We start from the raw sequence: 21,787 nt of genomic DNA, 5'->3' as shown, positions 1-21,787 counted from the left end.
TCTTTTGCAGGTGAAGCTTCAGTAGAGTGGTTGCAATGGAATGTGGGTAAGAGTGCTTTAACCTTTGAGCAAAAATCATATTTCCTTTGGAAGTTATTGCTGAAGATCATTAACTAGTGGCCAGGTGCAGTGGCTCACACCTGTAATCCCAGCACATTTGGGAGGCTGAGGTGGGCGGATCACCTGAGGTCAGGAGTTCGAGACCAGCCTGACCAACATGGAGAAACCCCATCTTTACTGAAAATACAAAATTGGCTGAGTGTGGTGGTACATGCCTGTAATCCCAGCTACTCGGGAGGCCGAGGCAAGAGAATCGCTTGAACCTGGGAGGCGGAGGTTGCCGTGAGCAGAGATGTCACTCCCTTGTGAGCCATTGCACTCATGGGCCATTGCACTCCAGCCTGGGCAACAAGAGCGAAACTCCATCTCAAAAAGCAAAAAAACAAAAAAACAAAAAACAGAAGAAGAGAGAGGAATCAGTGAGACTCATTAGGAGACTACTTCAATAGATCAAGGGACAGTCTATAATGGTTTTGACAAGTATGGTGTAGCAGACATGAATGAGTGGAAGGAATCTAAGAGTATTGTGGAGATAAAGGTAACAGTTTTTGTTGGTGGATTAGATGTGGAAGATGTGGGAAAGACAAAAATCCTGAATAACTCCTAGCTTTTGCAATTTGGTGAATAGTGATAAAATATTTACTGAGATGTAAAAGACTAGAGAAGGAAAGATTTGGGGGTTTGAAAGATAAACAGGACTTCTCCTTTGGCTATGCATAATTTGAGAGGCTTTTTGACCACCCAGGTACAAATAAGACAGGCTATAGATATATGACTCTAATCGCTTCTTAGCCTTTTGGCCAAGATCAAGTGATATATGACTCTGGAAGTCAGGGGAAAAGCCATCAGTGAAAAAGTTAACTAACTTACAAGACAGCCCATTATATTTTGGATAGCTCTAGTTATCAGAAAGTTCTCGCTGTTACACTAAGGTAACTGTAAATGTTATATAGATTTGATGCCCATTTCCATTTGGGGTTTCTGAAAAGTACACACTTTTCTAAGTACATTAAATATTGGAAGATAGTTATCACATTCTCTCCCAACATCTTCTATTTTCTGAGCTAATCAAACAATTCTAGCTTCTCCAGCTGTCCTTCATGACCTGTTTCCAGACATGTTATCATTCTGGTTGGTCATATGCCATATAAGGTAGGATGCCAAGGACTAACGTGACCAGAATAATCATACACAAAATGTAGGACTATCATCCCTGGGATTTGCCATTCTTTCAGAAATATGTTTGCCTTTTATAGTTTATCTGTTTTCTTTCTTTTTCTTTTTTTAAGACAGCATCTTGCTCTGTCACCCAGGCTTCAGTGCAGTGGTGAGATCTTGGCTCACTGCAACCTCCGTCTCCTGGGTTCAAGAGATTCTCCTGCCTCAGCCTCCCAAGTAGCTGGGACTACAGGCATGCCACCATGCCTGGCTAACTTTTTTTTTTTTTTTGAAATGGAGTCTCTCTGTTTCCCTGGCTGGAATGCAATGGCACGATCTGGGCTCACTGCAACTTCCACCTCCCAGGTTCAAGCGATTCTCCTGCCTCAGCCTCCTGAATAGCTGGGATCACAGGTGCGCGCCACCATGCCTGGCTAATATTTGTAATTTTAGGAGAGACAAGGTTTCACCATGTTGGTCAGGCTGGTCTCGAACTCCTAACCTCATGATCCGCCCACCTCGGCCTCCCAAAGTGCTGGGATTACAGGCATGAGCCACCGTGCCTGGCCCTGTTTTCTTTTTTATTGTCATTAGTGTGTCAGTGTTCCTACCTGTCTCTTCTTATTTTCGTCTAATCCGTTGTTGGATTTGGAAATCAAATAACCAATTGAAACTATCAGATGTTAACATTTTGCTTTGTGTGTTTAGGATATTTTGTAATAATTTAAAAGGAGAGAGAGAGTAAGTGCTTCCTGAGGAGACCAAAGCCTTTCTATGAGTTATGCTTTGAATTTTAGCGAGAAAACCTTTCTTTTTTCTTTGTTTCCTCTAGACTATATATAAAATAAATGAATTTCCCAAACAGTTGAGTGTCAGATGGGTGAGGTATTTCAGCCTTTTGCACAGGATCTCACTGGAGATTTTCTGAGATGTCTTGCTGAAATCAAGGTGCATGGTGTCTGAGGTGGTGGTTCTCAAACAGCAGTGATCTGCTCCCAGTGGACATTTGGCAATGTCGAGATATTTTTGTCGTCATGATTGCAGGAAAAGGATTACATCCTTCTAGTGGGGAGAGGCCAGGGATTCTACTAAACATTCCGCAATGCATGAAACAAGCCTCTGTGACAAGTAATTGGCCCCAAATATCAGTAATACCTATGTTTAAGACTATGGTATTTCTCTGATTTTATTAACTTTATGGCAAAAAGGTAAGTTTTAAACTTAATGAAATAATTCCACTTCCACTGCTCTCTTCTTTTAGTACATACAAATCAACTCTGAATAATCTTTCTAGACTTTAGTGGGAAAAAAATGAAGCGCTGCTTTTTTCCACTTTTGCAAAATGGAAAAGTTTACATTTTTCTGTCACCATTCTCAATCTCCATAATTTTTAAAATATTAACAGTGCCCAGTGATTAAATTTGGACACTATGTTCATATACTGTTATTTAAAGAAAAATTATACTCTCACCATATCTCATTTTCCTTTCTGGCCTTTTGTTTCTCTTCCCCATGTTTATTCATTTGTCGCAGTTGTAAGGTTTTTCTTGAGGAGGTAAGTAATCCTGCTTTTCTTCTGTCATCTCTAAAAACTACGTAAATACAATACAACTTAAACTAGAAGCTCTGTTCTTATCTTTTAGGAACCCTAGTGAGACATGTAGCTATTTTGGAACGAGGCTATACTAATCATGTTGACTCGTTACTTATTAGTGAGAGAGACGGGGGCAGAAGTCACTGTCCTGTCACCAGGTAGATAAGAATGTGGGAGACAAAGAATGATGCTGTTCTCTGCACGTCCTCCACGTGGGGACACTGGAATCTTTTCCTGGGGCTGTGGTATTTCTTTTGTATTGACTGTAGCTGTCAGGATCAAAGAAGAACTAATGAGACAAAAGTAAATAGCTTCATTCTCAGGCTACCTAAGAGGAGTAAGGTCTGATGGAGATTAAAAGATGAAAGGGGAGAAACAAATTCTTTCTCAGCCATACCCAGATACAACTAAGTCACTCTTTTCACATGCTTCTGATTTTTCAAATTCTATGTTACCACTTAGAATCTAGTGGCAAAAATGATCTTTTCCTAATGCTTTTTTACTTACTACGTTTTTATTATTTTTTAAGATAGAGAACAATAATGTTTCCTAATCTCAATGCTTTTATATTTAGAGCTAGAGATTTATTCAATCAGCTAGTCATTTATTAAATTATATATTGGCTATGTCTGTATGTTCCAGACCCAAACATGAACCAAGGAAAGGCTCCAAAAACTTGGCAGTTTCAAGTATATATTTGAAAGAGGATTGATAAGTGAATACCTGATTAGTAGTTGAAATATTTATATAATTTTTCACCTTTCTTCTGAGGTAATGACTACTTCAGATGCATGAATCACGAAGTATTTGTTAGGGCAGTGTATTTGTAGAACCCTTGAGACTGCACACAATAAAATAGCTAGTATCTTTCTTCGGCCATAAGACCACCTTCTAGAATTAGAGAACTGAGACACAGTTTAATGACTTAAGTTTTCAGCACAGTCTGTAGGATAGTCTGTACCACAGTCTGTGCTGATACTTACATTTTCTCACTTCTAACCTTGTCTTTGTTCTAAAAACAGAGGTGAGAGAAGATTGTTTGCAGAAAATGCTTTCCACCGTTGTACCAAGTGTGTTTCTCTCCAGAAAGCCTCTGAAGCAACCAAGTTGGGGTTCAGGGTTGAGGTCGAGGAAAGCAATGGAAAAGCAAAAGTAAAAAAAGCACAGACCAAGAAAAAACATTTTAATTGAGGCAAAGCATCTAGGATAAAAGAGACATATTTGATGTATCTAGAATACAAGTAGTATGTAGGTGCTGTGACAGAGAAAAATACGCCCTAAGAGTTTACTTCATAGCTGGTCTGAATGCAGTGGTCTTTACAACTAATTGATCACAACCAGTAACAAATTTCTTTGTTCCTTCTCCACTCTCTCAGCTTCACTTGACTAGCCTTATAAATAAATGAATAATAAATAAATGGCCTGGCCTGGTGGCTCACTCCTGTAATCCTAGGACTTTGGGAGGCCACGGTGGGTGGATCATGAGGTCAAAAGATTGAGACCATCCTGGCCAACATGGTGAAACCCTGTCTCTACTAAAAATACAAAAATTAGCCGGGTGTGGTGGCACGTGCCTGTAATCCCAGCTATTCAGGAGGCTGAGACAGGAGAATTGCTTGAACCCAGGAGACGGATGTTGCAGTGAGCCAAGATCATGCCACTGCACTCCAAGCCTGGTGACAGAGCGAGACTCTGTCTCAAAAAATAAAGAAAGAAAGAAATAATAAATAAATCAATAAATTAGTTCATTCCTTACCTGAGGGCTTACACTTGAAGTAGCACTACTGGTATTCAAAGACAGCGGCAGCATCCTCAAACTTGTTTTTCCAGCATTATCTTTTACTAGACTCCTGTAAGTGCCTTATTCCTCAGCTAAACTGGACTAAGCACCATTCTCCCGCCTTCCCACAGACTGCCTACCACCAGACATGTGCCCAGGCCATTCCGCCTTACTGAAATGCTCTTTTCTAATCTTTATCTCTTCCTTCTTAGTCTACCCGTCTTTCAAGATCCATTCCAAATACCAACTTCAAGAAGCCTTTCTCGGTGTTTCCACGTGAATAAAATCTCATGATTCTTGGCTCTTTTTTTTAGCACTTTCTTGTCTTGTCCCCTCCAGCACCAGATTATAACTTGAGGTCAGAGACTTTGGGTTCCCTGCATCGCACAGCAGAGTGTTGTGCATTTTGTAGGCTTTCTCCTTTTCTTTTCTTTTTGAGACGGAGTCTCACTCTGTCACCTAGGCTGGAGTGCAGTGGCCTGTTCTCGGCTCGCTGCGACCTCCGCCTCCCAGGTTCAAGCGATTCTCCTGCCTCAGCCTCCTGAGTAGCTAGGACTACAGGCTCACACCACTACACCCGGCTAATTTTTTTTTTTTGTATTTTTAGTAGAGGTGGGGTTTTACCAGGTTGGCCAGGCTGGTCTCAATCTCCTGACCTCGTGATCTTCCCACCTTGGCCTCCCAAACTGTTGGGATTACAGGCGTGAGCCACTATACCTGGCCCAGGCTTTTTCAGTATATATCCATATATATTTTAATTTTTTAAATCACCTTTAAAAAAAAGCTCATTCAATTCTTTCTGGGATTAGAAAGCTGTTATTTCTTGATTGACTTATGTGTACGTATGTAACAGTCTTGCTGTCTTGCCCAGGCTGGAGTGTAGTGGCATGATCACAGCTCACTGCAACCTCAACCTCCAGGGCTTGACTGATCCTCCCATGTCAGCCTACCAAGTAGCTAGGACCACAGGTGAGCGCCACCATGCCTGGCTAATTATTTGTATTGTTTGTAGTGATGAAATTTTGCCATGTTGCCCAGGCTGGTCTTGAACTCCTGGACTCAAGCAATCCTCCCACCTCAGCCTTCCAAAGTGCTGGGATCACAGGCATGAGTCACTGCGCCCAGCCTATGGATGTTTTTATCAAGATGTTATATTGTCCGAAGATTGAGAGGTCCAAATAAGAACTCAGTTAAAGCGGGTGCAGTGTCTCAGGCCAGTAATCCCAGCACTTTGGGAAACAGAGGCAGACTGATCACCCTGAAGTCAGGAGTGCAAGACCAGCCTGGCCAACATGGCGAAACCCTGTCTCTACTGAAAATACAAAAATTAGCCAGGTGAGGTGGCGGGTTCCTGTAGTCCCAGCTACTTGCAGGCTGAGGCAGGAGAATCCCTTGAGCCTGGGAGGCAGAGTTTGCAGTGAGCCCAGATTGTGCCACTGTACTCCAACCTGGAGAACAGAGCAAGACTCTGTCTCAAAAAAAATAATGGAATTGGAAAAAGCAAAATGTTTGGCTAGGATGGGCAGGGACAAGGATGCTTAGGTAATAGAGACTGGAAAAGAGGATGGAATAGACATAGGAGCATTAAGTTGGTGGCTACCTGGGGCAAATGGAAAAAGAAAAAAAAGAACAAGAAAGGGAATTGTTTAAAAAAAAAAAAAAAGACAAACTGAGATACAAATATTGAAGAGCTGGAAGGAGAATAGTCAAGACATAAGAGTTGTGTCTAAGGGAAATATTTCTAGGTTTTGGTTGTCCTAGGGAGGTTCCTTTCTGTGCATGTCAGAAGATGACAGGCAAGAAAGGAAAGTGGGAACTAATAAGGAAGTGAAGGTAACCCCTTTATAACCTCCCACTGGTTCATTCCTTGGAGAGAGAAATGACTCAGGGAGGCAGATGAGGATAAACAAACACTGCCTTGAAACTGTCTCTCTGTTTAGCTAGATTCTGTCTGCAGCTTCTTGAATCCAGGAGGCAGAGGTTGGAGTGAGCCAAGATCACGCCATTACACTCCAGCCTGGGTGACAGAGCGAGACTCCGTTTCAAAAATATATATATAATTATGAATATTCACATTGTAACCACAAGGTCTTTCTTTTGATATACTATAGTTTTTTCACGAAGATTAGTTCTGGACACCATACTTTAAGTGGTACATGAAATACACTTGGAATGGCCTTTAAAAAAGACCAATAAAGAAAAAAAACAACTTGAAATGATATTATTCACCGTCGTTTAGGACCAGAATGTTAGATAAGAGACTTAATAAGGATATATATATATATATAATTTTTTTTTTTTTTTTTTTACCAATAATGGGATTTGTTTCATGTAGGGAAGGGTTACCGAGTGAGTTAAAGCAATGGAATAATTCTGCTCAGAGATCTTTAAACTATATACTCATATATCTGTAAATAAAATTGGTTAGATCAGTTTTCCCTCAAACTTTAGCTCCCTTTTTCCACTGTTTCCTTTGACCTCCACCTGGAGAGCCTGTTAAGACACAAATTCCTGAGCTCTGCTCTCAGTAATTCTGATTCTGTAGGTCTGAGGGGATAGGAGGGGCTTGAGTTTGCATTTCTATTTCTTCTTTTTCTTTCTTTTCTTTCTCTCTTTCTCTGTCTTTCTCCCTTCCTTCCTTCCTTTCTTTTTTTTTTTAGACACAGTCTTGCTCTGTCGCCCAAGCTGGAGTGCGGTGCGTGATCTCGGCTCACTGCAAGCTCCACCTCCTGGGTTCACGCCATTCTCCTACCTCAGCCTCCCGAGTAGCTGGGACTGCAGGCGCCCACCACCACGCCCGGCTAGTTTTTTGTATTTTTAGTAGAGACAGGGTTTCAACGTGTCAGCCAGGATGGTCTCGATCTCCTGACCTTGTGATCCGCCTGTCTCAGCCTCCCAAAGTGCTGGGATTACAGGCGTGAACCACCGCGCCCGGCTCTTTCTTTCTTTCTTTTTGACAAGGTCTGCCTTTGTCACCCTGGCTGGAGTGCAGTGGCACCATCTCGGCTCTCTGCAGCCTTGACCTCCCAGGCTCAAGCTATTCTTCTGCCTTAGCTTCCTGGGTAGCTGGGTTTACAGGCGTGCACCACCATGCCCAGCTAATTTTTTAATTTTTAGTAGAGATGGGGTTTTGCCAGGTTGCCCAGACTAGTCTCGAACTCCTGAGATCAGAAGATCCGCCTTTCTTAGCACCCCAAAGTGCTGGGATTACCCGCCCGCCTCGGCCTCCCAAAGTGCTGGGATTACAGGTGTGAGCCACCGTGCACGGCCAGAAAATGCAGTTTCTAATCATAATTCACAACTTATTAATATTCTGACCTTAAATTGGTCATTTAAATTATCTTTCAGTTTTTATACCCATAAAATGGTGATAAGATTAACTACTTTACTTACTTCCCACAAAAGTTTTGAGGATCAATTGAAATAATGTATAAAAACATTATTAAAATACCATATGCATATTAAGACAAAGATGTAGCTCACTTGTTTTTGCTTAGAATTTACGATTTATAGCCAGGTGTGGTGGCTCACACCTGTAATCCCAGCACTTTGGGAGGCTGAGGCGGGTGGATCAACTGAGGGTCAGGGGTTCGAGACCAGCCTGGCTAATATGGTGAAACCCCCTCATTACTGAAAATGTAAAAATTAGTTGGGCGTGGTGGCATGCGCCTGTAATCCCAGCTACTTGGGAGGCTGAGGCACGAAAATTTCTTGAACCTGGGAGGTGGAGGCTGCAATGAGCTGAGATTGTGCCACTGAACTCCAGCCTGGCGACAGAGTGAGACCCTGTCTAAAAAAAAAAAAAAAAGGAATTTATTATTTACTGCCAAAAAAAAAATAGCAACCCAGCAATCTCATTCCTAAGTATATACCCGAGAGAAAAGAATTCATACATTGAGCAAATATCAGGAATGTTTATAATAGCTCGAACTAGAAACAACGATGCGTACATCAGTGGGAGAATAGATAAATAAATGTTGGCATAGCCAAAAGTGGAATACTACTCAGCGGTAAGAAGGAATGAACTGCCAACACCACCACATAGTACTCATAGACACTACACTCAGTGAAAAAAACATCTGAGCACAAAAGAGTACATACTCTATGGTTCCATTTAAAGGTCAAGAACAATAAAATTCACTGATGATGGCAGAAGTAAAAATAGTGGTTTCTTCTGGAGGGGAGGCTATAGACTGGAACCAGCACAAGGAAACTTTTTGAGGAGCAAGAAATGTTAAAGAATCTAGATCTTGATCAGGGTAATGGTTGTATCTGTGAATACAGATGTAAATATTCACCCAACTGTAAACTCCAGATTAGTGCATTTTTATCTGCTTTATTGTATGTGTACTTCAGTAAAGAAGAAAAAATAAAGGAAAAGACATAAATAAAGAAGGGAGAAACTCACCCTCAATTCTGTCACCACTAGAAGACAATTTTTTTTTCTTGAAATGTTTCCATTCTAACCAGACTTAGAGGGTAATCTAAGTCTGTTCATGCTGCTATAACAAAACAAAACAACACAGGCCGGGTGCAGTGCCTCATGCCTGTAATCCCAGCATCTTGGGAGGCCCAGGTGGGTGGATCACCTGAGGTTAGGAGTTTGAGACCAGCCTGACCAACATGGTGAAACCCTGTCTCTACTAAAAATACAAAAATTAGCCGGGTGTGGGTGTGGTGGCGGGTGCCTGTAATCCCAGTTAATCTGGAGGGGGAAGCAGGAGAATCGCTTGAACCCAGGAGGCGGAGGTTGTAGCGAGCCGAGATCGTGCCATTGCACTCCAGACTTGGCAACAAGAGTGATACTCTATCTCAAAAAAAAAAAAAAAAAACCCAAAAACATAGACTGAGTAATCTGTAAACAGTAGAAACGTATCTCTCATGGTTCTGAATGCTGGGAAGTTCAAGATCAAGGTACCTGCAGGTTTGATGTTTGGTGAGGGCTGCTCTCTGCTTCTAAGATGGCGACTCCTGCCCCGTCCTCATTAGGCGAATGAGTGCTGTGTCCTCACATGGTGGAAGGCAGAAGGGCAAAATAAAGGAGCAAACTCTCTGAAGCAACCCCATCTCACTTTTTTTTTTTTTTTTTTTTTGAGACAGGGTCTGGCTCTGTCTTCCAGGCTGGAATGCAGTGGCGTGATCACAACTCACTGCAGGCCTGACCTCCCGGGCTCAAGTCATCCTCCCACCTCAGCCACCCGAGTAGCTGGGACTACAAGTGCAAACCATCATGCCCCGCTAATATTTTATATACATTTTTTTTTTTTTGTAGAGACAGGGTCTCCTTGTGTTGCCCTCCTTGTGTGGTCCAAAAGGGGGAAATAAGAACTCCTGGACTCAAGCGATCCTCCCGCCTTGACCTCCCAAAGTGCTGGGATTACAGGCATGAGCCATCGAGCCTGGCCTCTGAAGCCCCTTCTATATGGGCATTAATCCCTCCATGGAGGCAGAGCCCTCATGACTCAGTCACTTCCCAAAAGGTCCAGCCTCTTAATATCACCACAATTAGGATTAAGTTTCTGCATGAATTTCGGAGGGAACACACATTTAAACCACAGCACCCTCCTTCAGCATCTTCTCCATTCAACAGCACATACTTTTTAAAAACACAAATGAACTCATGTCATGCTTCTGCTCAAAAAAACTAAAATGGTTTCATAGCTTCCTGGCTGGCTGTCACGTTCGGAATATAATCCAGAATGTCCACGACTGCTTACAGTGTCCTGCACGAGCAGACTCCTAGCTGTCTTCAACATCATTTCTCCTGCCACTCTGCCCTGCTTCACTCCACTCCTGCCAGATCCGCCTTTTGTCACCCTGCCAAGCACGAGTCCTCCTTTTGGTGTCTGCGTTTGAAATGCCTTCTGTTTGAAATGCTGTTTTCAGATACTGCCGAGGTTGACTTCCTCGTGTGGTTCAGGTTTCTGTTCAAGTATCATCTCTATTGAGAGAGGAACCCTAACCACTCTATCTTAATCTTCCCCAGCCCCAACCCTTTATCACCTTACCTTGATACTTTATTCTTCAATATGCTCCCTTATTACTTGACATTATATATTTATTGTCTGCTAAGGCTGCCATAACAAAATACCACAAACAGGTGGCTTAAACAACAAGAATTTGTTTTCTCATAGTTCTAGATGCTGGACATCCAAGATCCAGGTGCCAGCAGGGTTAGATTCTCCTGAGACCTCTCCCCTTCAGTAGCAGATGGCTGTCTCAGTGTCCTCACATGGCCTTTTCTCTATTCATAGGCCTAATGCCTCTTCCTCTTCTCATAAGGACACCTGTCCTATTGGTCTAGAGCCCCACCCTAGTGACCTCATGTAACCTTAATTACCTCCTTAAAGGCCCATCTCCAAATACAGCTCCATTCTGTTACTAGGGGTTAGGGCTTCAACATACGAATTTTAGGACATAATTTAGTCCATGACTCTTTGCGCTCTGGCCCCCCAAAATTTATGTCCTCACATGCAAAATACATTCATCTCTATTTCATCAGGCTCTAAAGTCTTAACCCATTCCAGCATGAGTTCCAAATCCAAAATTTCATCTGAATATCATCTAAATTGGTTTGGGTGAGACAAGAGGTATGATTAATCCTGAAGCAAATTGTTTTTCCAACCTGAGCCTGGGAAACCTGACAAGTCATGTGCTTCCATAATATAATGGTGGGACAAGCATAGGCTAGACATTCCCATTGCAAAAGGGGGAAATGGGGGAAATAAGAAAGAAGAAAGGAGTACCTGGTCTTCCAAGTTCAAAATTCTAGTAAGGCAAATTCCATTTAAAAAAAAAATTGTGTTGGCCGGGTGTGGTGGCTCACGCCTGTAATCCCAGCACTTTGGGAGGCCAAGGCGGGCGGATCACGAGGTCAGAAGATCAAGACCATCCTGGCTAACACGGTGAAACCCCGTCTCTACTAAAAATACAAAAATTAGCTGGGCCTGGTGGCAGGCACCTGTAGTACCAGCTACTCGGGAGGCTGAGGCAGGAGAATGGCCTGAACCCAGGAGGCGGAGCTTGTAGTGAGCCAAGATTGCGCCACTACACTCCAGCCTGGGCAAAACAGCCAGAATCCGTCTCAAAAAAAAAAAAAAATTGTGGGCCAGGCACGGTGGCTTACACCTGTGATCCCAGCACTTTGGGAGGCCGAGGTGGGTGGATCACAAGGTCAGGAGTTCAAGACCAGCCTGGCCAATAGGGTGAAACCCTGTCTCTACTAAAAATACAGAAATTAGCCAGGCATGGTGGCAGGCGCCTGTAATTCCAGCTACCCTGGAGGCTGAGGCAGGAGAATCTCTTGAACCCAGGAGGCGGAGGTTGCAGTAAGCCGAGATCTCGCCACTGCACTCCTGCATGGTTGACAGTGAGATTCTGTCTCAAAAAAAAGAAATTGTAGTAAAAACACATAACAACAACAACAACAACCACAAAAAGGTAGGCTGGACGTGGTGGCTCACACCTGTAATCCTACCACTTTGGGAGGTCGAGGCAGTGGATCATTTGAGGTCAGGAGTTCGAGACCAGACTGACCAATATGGTAAAACCCTGCCTCTACTAAAAACACAAAAATTAACCAGGCGTAGTGGTGTATACCTGTAGTCCCAGCTATTTGGGAGGCTGAGACAGGAGAATTGCTTGCACCCAGGAGGCAGAGGTTGCAGTGAGCCAAGATTGCGCTACTGCACTCCAGCCTGGACAACAGAGTGAGACTGTGTCTCAAAAAAATAAAAACAAAAAATTAGCCAGGCGTGGTGGTATGTGCCAGTAATCCCAGCCAGAGTGAGACTCCATCTCAAAAAAAAAAAAGAGAAAAAAAGAAAAACGGTTACCATGTGAATAATCTTTTTTTTTTTTTTTTTTTGAGACGAAGTTTCGTTCTTGCTGCCCAAGCTGGAGTGCAATGGTGCAATCTTGGCTCACTGCAACCTCTGCCCCTGGGTTCAAGTGATTCTTTTGCCTCAGCCTCCCAAGTAACTGGGATTACAGGCTTGCGCCACTATGGCCAGCTAATTTTGTATTTTTAGTAGAGACGTTGTTTCTCCATGTTGGTCAGGCTGGTCTTGAACTCCCAACCTCAGGTGATCCTCCTGCCTGCATGAACCACTGCACCCAGCCCATGTTAACCATCTTTTAATACTTTATCTTACATTTATTTTATTACAGTTTTTAAAATATCTTTTCAGCTTTATTGAAGTATAATTGACAAATAAAATTGTATACATTTAAAGTATGTGCACATGATGTTTTCACATACATGTATATTGTGAAATTATAATCACAGGTTAATTAACACATTAACTTTTTTTTTTTTTTTTTGAGATGGAGTCTCACTCTGTCACCCAGGGTGGAGTGCAGTGGCGCGATCTTGGCTCACTGCAACCTCTGCCTCCCAGGTTCAAGCGATTATCTTGCCTCAGCCTCCCGAATAGCTGGGATTACAGGCACATGCCACCATGCTAGCATAATTTTTGTATTTTTAGTAGAGATGGAGTTTTACTATATTGGCCCGGCTGGTCTCGAACTCCTGATCTTGTGATCCACCTGCCTCAGCCTCCTAAAGTGCTGGGATTACAGGCATGAGCCACCGTCCCTGGCCAATATGTTTCTTTTTATTTTTTTAATGTAGCTACTGAACTTTTCTTTCTTTCTTTTTTTTTTTTTTTGAGACAAACTTTCTTTTTTTTTTTTTTTTGAGATTTGAAATCACTAGCTCACTCCAGGCTGAGAGGTAGCATGCTGATCTCGCTCACTGTAAGTCTGGCCCCAGGTTCAGGGCCATTCTCCTGCCTCTCAGCCTCCGAGTAGCTGGACTACACGCCTCGCTTCACCACGCCCGCTATATTTTTAGTAGAGACGGGTTTCACCATGCCACCGGGATGGTCCCGCATCTCCTGACCTTGATCCCGCCGCCCGCCTCCCAAAGTGCTGGGATTACAGGCTTGAGCCACCGCGCCCGGCGGAGACAAACTTTCACTTGGTCACCCAGGCTGGTGTGCAGTGGCACAATCTAGGCTCACTGTAACGTCTGCCTCCCGGGTTCAAGTGATTCTCATGCCTCAGCCTCCCAAATAGCTGGGATTACAGGCATGTGCCACCACACCTGGCTAATTTTTTTGTGTTTTTAGTAGAGACAGGGTTTGGTGATGTTGGCCAGGCTGGTATTGAATTACTGAACTGAAGTGATCCACCCTCCTCAGCCTCCCAAAGTGCTCGGCTTACAGGTGTGAGCCACCACACCCAGCAGAAAAATTTTAAATTACATCTGTGGTTGGGCCAGGCACAGTGGCTGATGCCTGTAATCCCAGCACTTTGGAAGGCCAAGACAGGTGGATCACGAGGTCAGGAGTTCGAGACCAGCCTGGCTAACACGATGAAACCCTGTCTCTACTAAAAATACAAAAAATTAGCCGGGTGTGGTGTCATGCGCCTGTAGTCCCAGCTACTCAGGAGGCTGAGGCAGGAGAATCGCTTGAACCCGGGAGGCAGAGGTTGCAGTGAGCTGAGATCCCACCACTGCACTCTACCCTGGGCGACAAAGTGAGACTGCGTCTCAAAAAAAAAAAAAAAATTATATCTGTGGCTCACATTATATTTGTATTGGACAGTACTGGCCTAGGCTTTATTCAATAATCTTGAAGATATTTGAGTGGGAAATTGACACAATTCAAATTCTGATTTAGGATAATTCACCTAGCCCAGATGTGGAATGGATTCATTTTTGAAGAAGGGAGAGGGAGGAGGAGGGAAGACCTTCCTGAAAGTGGGACGGACCTGAGAGCTGGGATTAGGCCCTTCAGCATCAACGGGAGCGATGGATGGATGATTTAAACCCAGTTTAGACAGGAAAATCAACATATCTCAAATGTTTTCCTTCTTAATCCTGAGGACTTATTTTCTACAGTGTTTTCTTTTTTTTTTTTTTTGAGACGGAGTCTCGCTCTGCCGCCCAGGCTGGAGTGCAGTGGCCGGATCTCAGCTCACTGCAAGCTCCGCCTCCCAGGTTCACGCCATTCTCCTGCCTCAGCCTCCCGAGTAGCTGGGACTACAGGCGCCCGCCATCTCGCCCGGCTAGTTTTTTGTATTTTTTAATAGAGACGGGGTTTCACCGTGTTCGCCAGGATGGTCTTGATCTCCTGACCTCGTGATCCACCCGTCTCGGCCTCCCAAAGTGCTGGGATTACAGGCTTGAGCCACCGCGCCCGGCTTCTACAGTGTTTTCAAATTCAAAGTGAACTCTGCCTACACTAACCCAATAAAGGAAGATTCAAAAGTTGCTTTAACAGGCCGGGCGCGGTGGCTCAAGCCTGTAATCCCAGCACTTTGGGAGGCCGAGACGGGCGGATCACGAGGTCAGGAGATCGAGACCATCCTGGCTAACACGGTGAAACCCCGTCTCTACTAAAATACAAAAAAAATTAGCCGGGCGAGGTGGCGGGCGCCTGTAGTCCCAGCTACTCAGGAGGCTGAGGCAGGAGAATGGCGTGAACCCGGGAGGCGGGGCTTGCAGTGAGCTGAGATCCGGCCACTGCACTCCAGCCTGGGCAACAGAGCCAGACTCCGTCTCAAAAAAAAAAAAAAAAAGTTGCTTTAACAAAAGTTGTTCTTTATGAGGATTATAACAGATGCAAGCAAAGTTTTAGAGCAATTACTAGCTTTTTGTGTGTGTCTTGAAATGCCATTTACATTGTTTTATGAAAGAGAAAGTTTTCCCTGTTTTTACCTTAATGTGTTTAAAGTCTTGTGTTCCCTGACTTTAGGATTTTATGTTTGTTTTCCACTTGGTTATCATACTAGCAAGCATTCATCCCACAAAGTTGCATGAAACTAGGATTGAGATTTGCATTCTGCAGATAACTGCATTTAGAACTAAGAGAACTCAGACAATTATTCTATTTATTCCTTTTTTTTCTAGGCAGACCTACATTAAAGTATTCGGTGTAAAAACTGTTTGTTTAAGTGTAAATACTGTACATGTTGTTTGTTTGTTCGAGACAGAGTCTCACTGACACCCAGGCTGGAGTGCAGTGACGCAATCTCGCAATCTCGGCTTACTGCAACCTCTGCCTCCCGGTTTCAAGCAATTCTCCTGTCTCAGCCTCCTGAGTAGCTGGGACTACAGGCACGCGCCATCACGGCCAGCTAATTTTTGTAATTTTAGTAGAGATGGGCTTTCACCACATTGGTCAGGCTCTAGGTGAACATTTTATAACATTCTCACTAACTTACTCTGTTTTGAAATTTACCCATCGCACATCACATTTCCTCTTTTTTCCCTTTTTTTTTTTTTAAATAAAGATACAGAAAGATTTCAAAAGGAATCAAATGACACAGCATAGGTGTTTTAGGGCATCTAGCCTCACTGGTCCATCCTGACATACTTAATCCCTCAAGCCTCATCACCAGAGCTGTGACTGGACTGAGCAAGGCTCCTCCTGAAGTAGACCGAAGACCCAGTTCAACCAACCAACCTCTCGAAGCACATCAGCAAACAGTTCTATTGAGCAACTCTTCTCTAGTGGCCAGAGTGAAGGACTATCTAAGCTTGGACATCTCTGTTGCTTTGGGGGCCAGCCCAGTCCAGAACTGGTTTTTGAGCATCAGGTTCCTCCTAGGTCCTGCTTGCTCAAGGAACACTTATCTCAATATGCTCAACACACTTTTTTTTTTTCTTTCTTTTTTGAGGCAGGGTCCCACTCTGTTCCCCAGGCTACAGTGCAATGACATGATCATAGCTCACTGCAGCTTCTACCTCCTGGGCTCAAGTGATCCTCCCACCTCAGCCTCCCAAGTAGCTGGGTCTATAGGCGTCTGCCATTACCACACCCAGCTAATTTTTTTTTTTATAGAGAAGGGGTCTCACTGTGTTGTCCAGGCTGGTCTCAAACTGCTAGGCTCAAGTGATCCTTCTGCCTCGACTTCCCATAGTGCTGGGATTATAGATGTGAGCCACTGTGCCCAGGTCAACACATTTTTTAGATTCTCAAGACTCAGTTGAATTCCAGTTGTAACCTTTAAAAATAATCCCAGCATTTAGGAGACTGAGGCAGGAGGATCACTTGAGGCCAGGAGTTGGAGACCAGCCTTGGGCAATACAGTGAGATCCCATCTCTACTTAAAAAAGAAAGAAAGAAAATGAAGGAAAATAAGAGAAGGGATGGAAAGTTATGAGACTAATGAAAAAAATAAGGCTCTCAAAGATAGTGAATGATGAGGGGAGAAAGAAGGGACTTTTACTAAAAGGGAAAAGATGTAACAGCATTGTACTGGCAGGGTCCTCCAGGGTATTGATGCTTAGTTGTGACTGAGACATCTGGGAGGCTGCAGGCAAGGTCAGTTCTCCTACTGAAGCTTCCAGCCTGCTATCTACCCTGTCGACCTGAAAGGAAAGGAATTTAAGATAGGAAAGTTTGAAGGGATTGGTGGGGGTGCGGGAAAGGACATAGAAGATGGCTTTAGGTATACAAATTGAGCTGCCCCAAGGTGGCAATCTAAAATAATATCCACTTCCCCAGCTGAATTATTCCAGGCAAGGTGAAAATGACTGGTTCCCCCCACTAAGAAATGTCTCTCTTTTTTTTATTTTCACTTTTTTTTGAGACGGAGTCTTGCTGTGTTGCCCAGGCTGGAGTGCAGTGGCACGGTCTCGGCTCACTGCAACTTCCGCCTCCCAGGTTCAAGCGATCCTCCTGCTTCAGCCCCTCCTAGTAGCTGGGATTACAGACACACACCATCATGCCCGGCTAATTTTTGTATCTTTAGTAGTGATGGGGTTTCACCATGTTGGCCAGGGTGGTCTCGAACTCCTGACTTCAGGTGATCCACCTGCCTCGGCCTCCCAAAGTGCTAGGATGACAGGCATGAGCCGCCACGCTCAGCCAGAAATGTCTTATTTGTTAGGTTTGTAGTGAGCCAAGTGTTCTTTCTTCCCCCATCCAGGGGTTAGGTTAGGGATAGCAGAACAGTATTTAATAAACCAGAAGATTCAAATGGGAACAGGATGCAGTGGGTAGATCCAGTAGGTTACATGGCCCTGAGAGATAAGAGACTCAAAGAGCTGCCCAGCAGTGAAGACACAAACTACCACCACCCTCCCCCACCACCACCCCTGGTCTTCTGTGGAGTCTGGGTACAGATCAGACTGCACTGTGTTTGTTTCCAAAATGATCAATTCTTAGTGATCCTACCCAAGGCTGTGTTGTCCTCTCCCCTCCCAGTTCTTGAATTGAATTCTGTGCCTACCTTTACCTGATGCAAGTTTTTAAATATTTCCAAACTGACCAACCCAGTTTCTCTTAACTTCTTCCTTCCCCAATTTTCTTTCCACTTTCACCAAGTTAACTTCACATTCTTATCTCCAGATAAGTTCTTTAGTATAATCTATTCCTTTGTCTTCCCCATTAATTACCTAAATCTCATTTGATGTTTGTCCTTTCCATACCACTCATAGGTCAAATTCTCCTAATACAGCTCCGTAATTAATAAGAAACAGTCACCAATCACAAGTTTTAAGGACCACTCTCTCCTCCCTGTCTTCCCTCCCTCCAGGTCACCCCAGCTCTGATCTTTGCCATCACAGTTGCTACAATCGGCTCTTTCCAGTTTGGCTACAACACTGGGGTCATCAATGCTCCTGAGAGAGTGAGTACCAGGCCACAAGAATTAGAATCTGGAATAGGGAAGTTACTCCTTTAAGCAGAGTTTCAAGAAATCAGAATTTAAGGCCAGGCACGGTGGCACCTGTCTGGAGTCCCAGCTACTCCGGAGGCTGAGGCCTAAAGATCACTTGAGCCCAGGAGTTAAACACCATCCTGGGCAACACAGTTAGTGAGGGTCCCTCCCCAAACTAGGGGATTTTAAGACAAACTTTGTATCTATCCTGTCCAAGACTGAAGATGGAGACAATATTGGTGGGGAAAATTAGTGGGTTCATTTAATCAAAGCAAAAAGCTCATTTACTCCCTGAACCCTGGGCGGTGCTGTTCTTCCTCCCACTCTTTCACCCACAGTGATAGACTTCCTGTATTATCCCTTAGGGGTTAGGTACAAAGCAGCTGGATTCGCTTCGCAGAGGGCCGGGGTGAACATCAGTGCTGCCACCTACTGGGATATTCAGGACAAATGAAAAATTACTATTCCAGGGAGAGTTAACATTAACTCCAATATGTTATCTGCCTCTTCCATTCCCGTCTATTTATTCCCTTGATTCTCTAGGGAGGAAATGATCCCTAATATTTGTTTTGTTTGTTTGATTTGAGACGCAGTCTCGCTCTGTCACCCAGGCCTGAGTGCAATGGCGCTATCTCGGCTCACCGCAAAACTCCGCCCCACAGGTTCAAGCGATTCTCCCACCTCAGCCTCCCGAACAGCTGGGATTACAGGCGCCTGCCACTACAACCCGCTAATTTTGTACTTTTAGTAGAGACGGGGTTTCACCATGTTGGTCAGGTTGGTCTCCAACGCCTGACCTCAGGTGATCCATCCGCTTCAGCCCTCCAAAGTACTGGGATTACAGGTGTGAACCCCTGCGCCCAGCATATTTGTATCTTTTGTTCTCATCCAATTGTAATAGTGTGTCCTCCCACCAACCCTTTTATTTTGCAGATCATAAAGGAATTTATCAATAAAAGTTTGATGGAGAAGGCAAATGCCCTTCCCTCTGAGGTGCTGCTCACGTCTCTCTGGTCCTTGTCTGTGGCCATATTCTCCGTCGGGGGTATGATCGGCTCCTTTTCCGTCGGACTCTTCGTCAACCGCTTTGGCAGGTATTGACTAGAAACTGGGCAAGGAAGTGGGCTCTACAGCTGCACTGAGGACAAGTGTGGAGAGTTAGGGCAGGGAGATGATGATGCCTTTGAATAAGAACACCTTGAATTCTAATCAAGGGAAACCTAGTCCAACTGGCCCCGAATATGACTGCTCTTGCTTGGAGCTCTTCTACCCTCCATAGCTCCCGCCCAGCTACACAAGAGATGAACTGTGTGAGTGATTGGCCTTTGCAGTCCAGCTAGGGCTAGTTCAGAATTATTCCCTAGTAAGCTCAACTATGGGGTTTCCAGAAACATACTTAATTTACAAGGTCCAAAGTTGATTACTTTTCAAAAAAAAAAAAAAAAAAGGGTCTCATATAAATGTTTTTGTTATCTTACACAGGATTGGTAGGAATTATCTTTAGTCTCTGGCAAATGTAGATAATGGCCAAAAAAAGAAAACTGAATCTTCTTTTTTTTTTGAGACGGAGTCTCGTTCTTGTCACCCAGGCTGGAGTGCAATGGTGCAATCTTGGCTCACTGCAACCTCCGCCTCCCTGGTTCAAGTAATTCTCCTGCCTCAGCCTCCTGAGTAGCTGGAATTATGGGCACCCGCCACCACACTCGACTAATTTTTGTATTTTTAGTAGAGATGGGGTTTCACCATGTTGGCCAGGCTAGTCTCGAACTCCTGACCCCAGGTGATCCGCCCACCTCAGCCTCCCACAGTGCTAAGCTTACAGGCATGAGCCACCGCACCTGGCTGAAAACTGAATCTTCTTATTTTATACTAGCGTAGTAACCTATTTTAGAAGGTAGAATATATTTTCAGTTATGACTGACGAAGGAACTGTTTTAATTTGCCAATTAGATATTCTAGAAATGGAGTGGAACTCACGTTTAAAAACTGATAAGGCAACCTAATTTACTTGCTAATGTTCTTCCCCCTGTGCCCTCCCTCTGCCCAAGAAGTAGGGTCTTGCTCTGTCACCCAGGCTGGAGTGCAGTGGCCCGATCATAGCTCACTATAGCCTCGACCTCCCAGTCTCAAGCAATCCTCCCACCTCAGCTCCCTGAGTAGCTGGGACTACCGGTGGGCACCATCATGCCTGACTCCCAACTATAAATGTTCTGATAATAGAAAGTAAAAAAGGTCTGGGTGTGGTGGCTCATACCTGCAATCCCAACACTTTGGGGGGCCGAGGCGGGCGGATCATGAGGTCAGGAGTTAAAGACCAGCCTGGCCAAGATGGTGAAACCCCATCTCTATTAAAACACACAAAAAATTAGCTGGGCGTGGTGGCAGGTGCCTGTTATCCCAGCTACTCAGGAGCGTGAGGCAGAGAATTGCTTGAACACGGGAGTCAGAGGTTGCAGTGAGCCGAGATCACACCACTGCACTCCAGCCTGGGCAACAGAGCGAGACTCTGTTTCAAAAAAAAAAGAAAAGAAAAGAAAGAAAGTGAAAAAGAAAAGTTAGACCGAGAAAGGAGTTGATATGAGCCTGGAGAAGAACAGAATAATGAGGATAAAAGAGGAGAGGTTAGGAGCCTCTCACTTTGCTAATTCCACTTTGTCTTTGATTAACCTTACAGGCGTAATTCAATGCTGATTGTCAACCTGTTGGCTGTCGCTGGTGGCTGCCTTATGGGACTGTGTAAAATAGCTGAGTCGGTTGAAATGCTGATCCTGGGCCGCTTGGTTATTGGCCTCTTCTGCGGACTCTGCACAGGTTTTGTGCCCATGTACATTGGAGAGATCTCGCCTACTGCCCTGCGGGGTGCCTTTGGCACTCTCAACCAGCTGGGCATCGTAATTGGAATTCTGGTGGCCCAGGTACTCTAGAACTTCTCATACTTAATGAGTGTTAGTTTCATGGGTCATTAAAAAAGTTAACATAGATAAAGCACTGAAGAATATCTGGCATATGTTCAATTATATATGGAAGTTTTAGATATTGTTACTATAGCTCATAGATAGTAGCTCAAGAAGCAGGTTGAGTAGAGAAAGGAAAAGAAACACAATTTCTTTTTTCCTTTTTTATTTTTTATTTATTTATTTTTGAGACGGAGTGTCACTCTGTCCCCCAGGCTAGAGTGCAGTGGCACGATCTCGGCTCAACCTCTGCCTCCTGGGTTAGTTATTCTCATGCTTCAGCTTCCCGAGTGGCTGGGATTACAGGTCCGTACCACCACGCCCAGCTAATTTTTGTATTTTTAGTAGACACAGAATTTCACCATGTTGGCCCAGCTGTTCTCAAACTCCTGACCTCAGGTGATCCACCCACCTCGGCCTCCCAAAATGCTGGGTTATGGGCGTGAGCCACTGTGCCTGGCAATTTTTTTATTTTTTCCAATGGTAAAATAATGTATGATTTTCTGAACTTTTGTTTTATTTTGTTTTGGAGATGGAGTCTCACTCTGTCGCCCAGTCTGGAGGGCA

The 21,787-nt window shown here is 44.2% G+C and overlaps 1 protein-coding gene across 8 annotated transcripts in view; it reads left to right on the top strand.

The window, feature by feature from the left end:
* Nucleotides 1–21,787, top strand: part of LOC101010379 (solute carrier family 2, facilitated glucose transporter member 3-like) — a 46,597-nt gene that overhangs the window by 8,696 nt on the left and 16,114 nt on the right. For all 8 annotated transcript variants that reach the window (XM_009198808.2, XM_009198814.2, XM_009198811.2 and 5 more), the window contains 3 exons: nucleotides 18,144–18,236; nucleotides 19,200–19,360; nucleotides 20,941–21,181. In XM_009198808.2, the coding sequence (XP_009197072.1) occupies nucleotides 18,144–18,236; nucleotides 19,200–19,360; nucleotides 20,941–21,181 (495 nt within the window). The remainder of the gene's footprint in view (nucleotides 1–18,143; nucleotides 18,237–19,199; nucleotides 19,361–20,940; nucleotides 21,182–21,787) is intronic.

Source organism: Papio anubis, unplaced genomic scaffold (genome assembly GCF_008728515.1).
Source record: "Papio anubis isolate 15944 unplaced genomic scaffold, Panubis1.0 scaffold240, whole genome shotgun sequence".
NCBI lineage: Eukaryota > Metazoa > Chordata > Mammalia > Primates > Cercopithecidae > Papio > Papio anubis.
The sequence above is the reverse complement of the archived record's forward strand: the minus strand, read 5'-3'. Positions and strand labels throughout refer to the sequence as shown.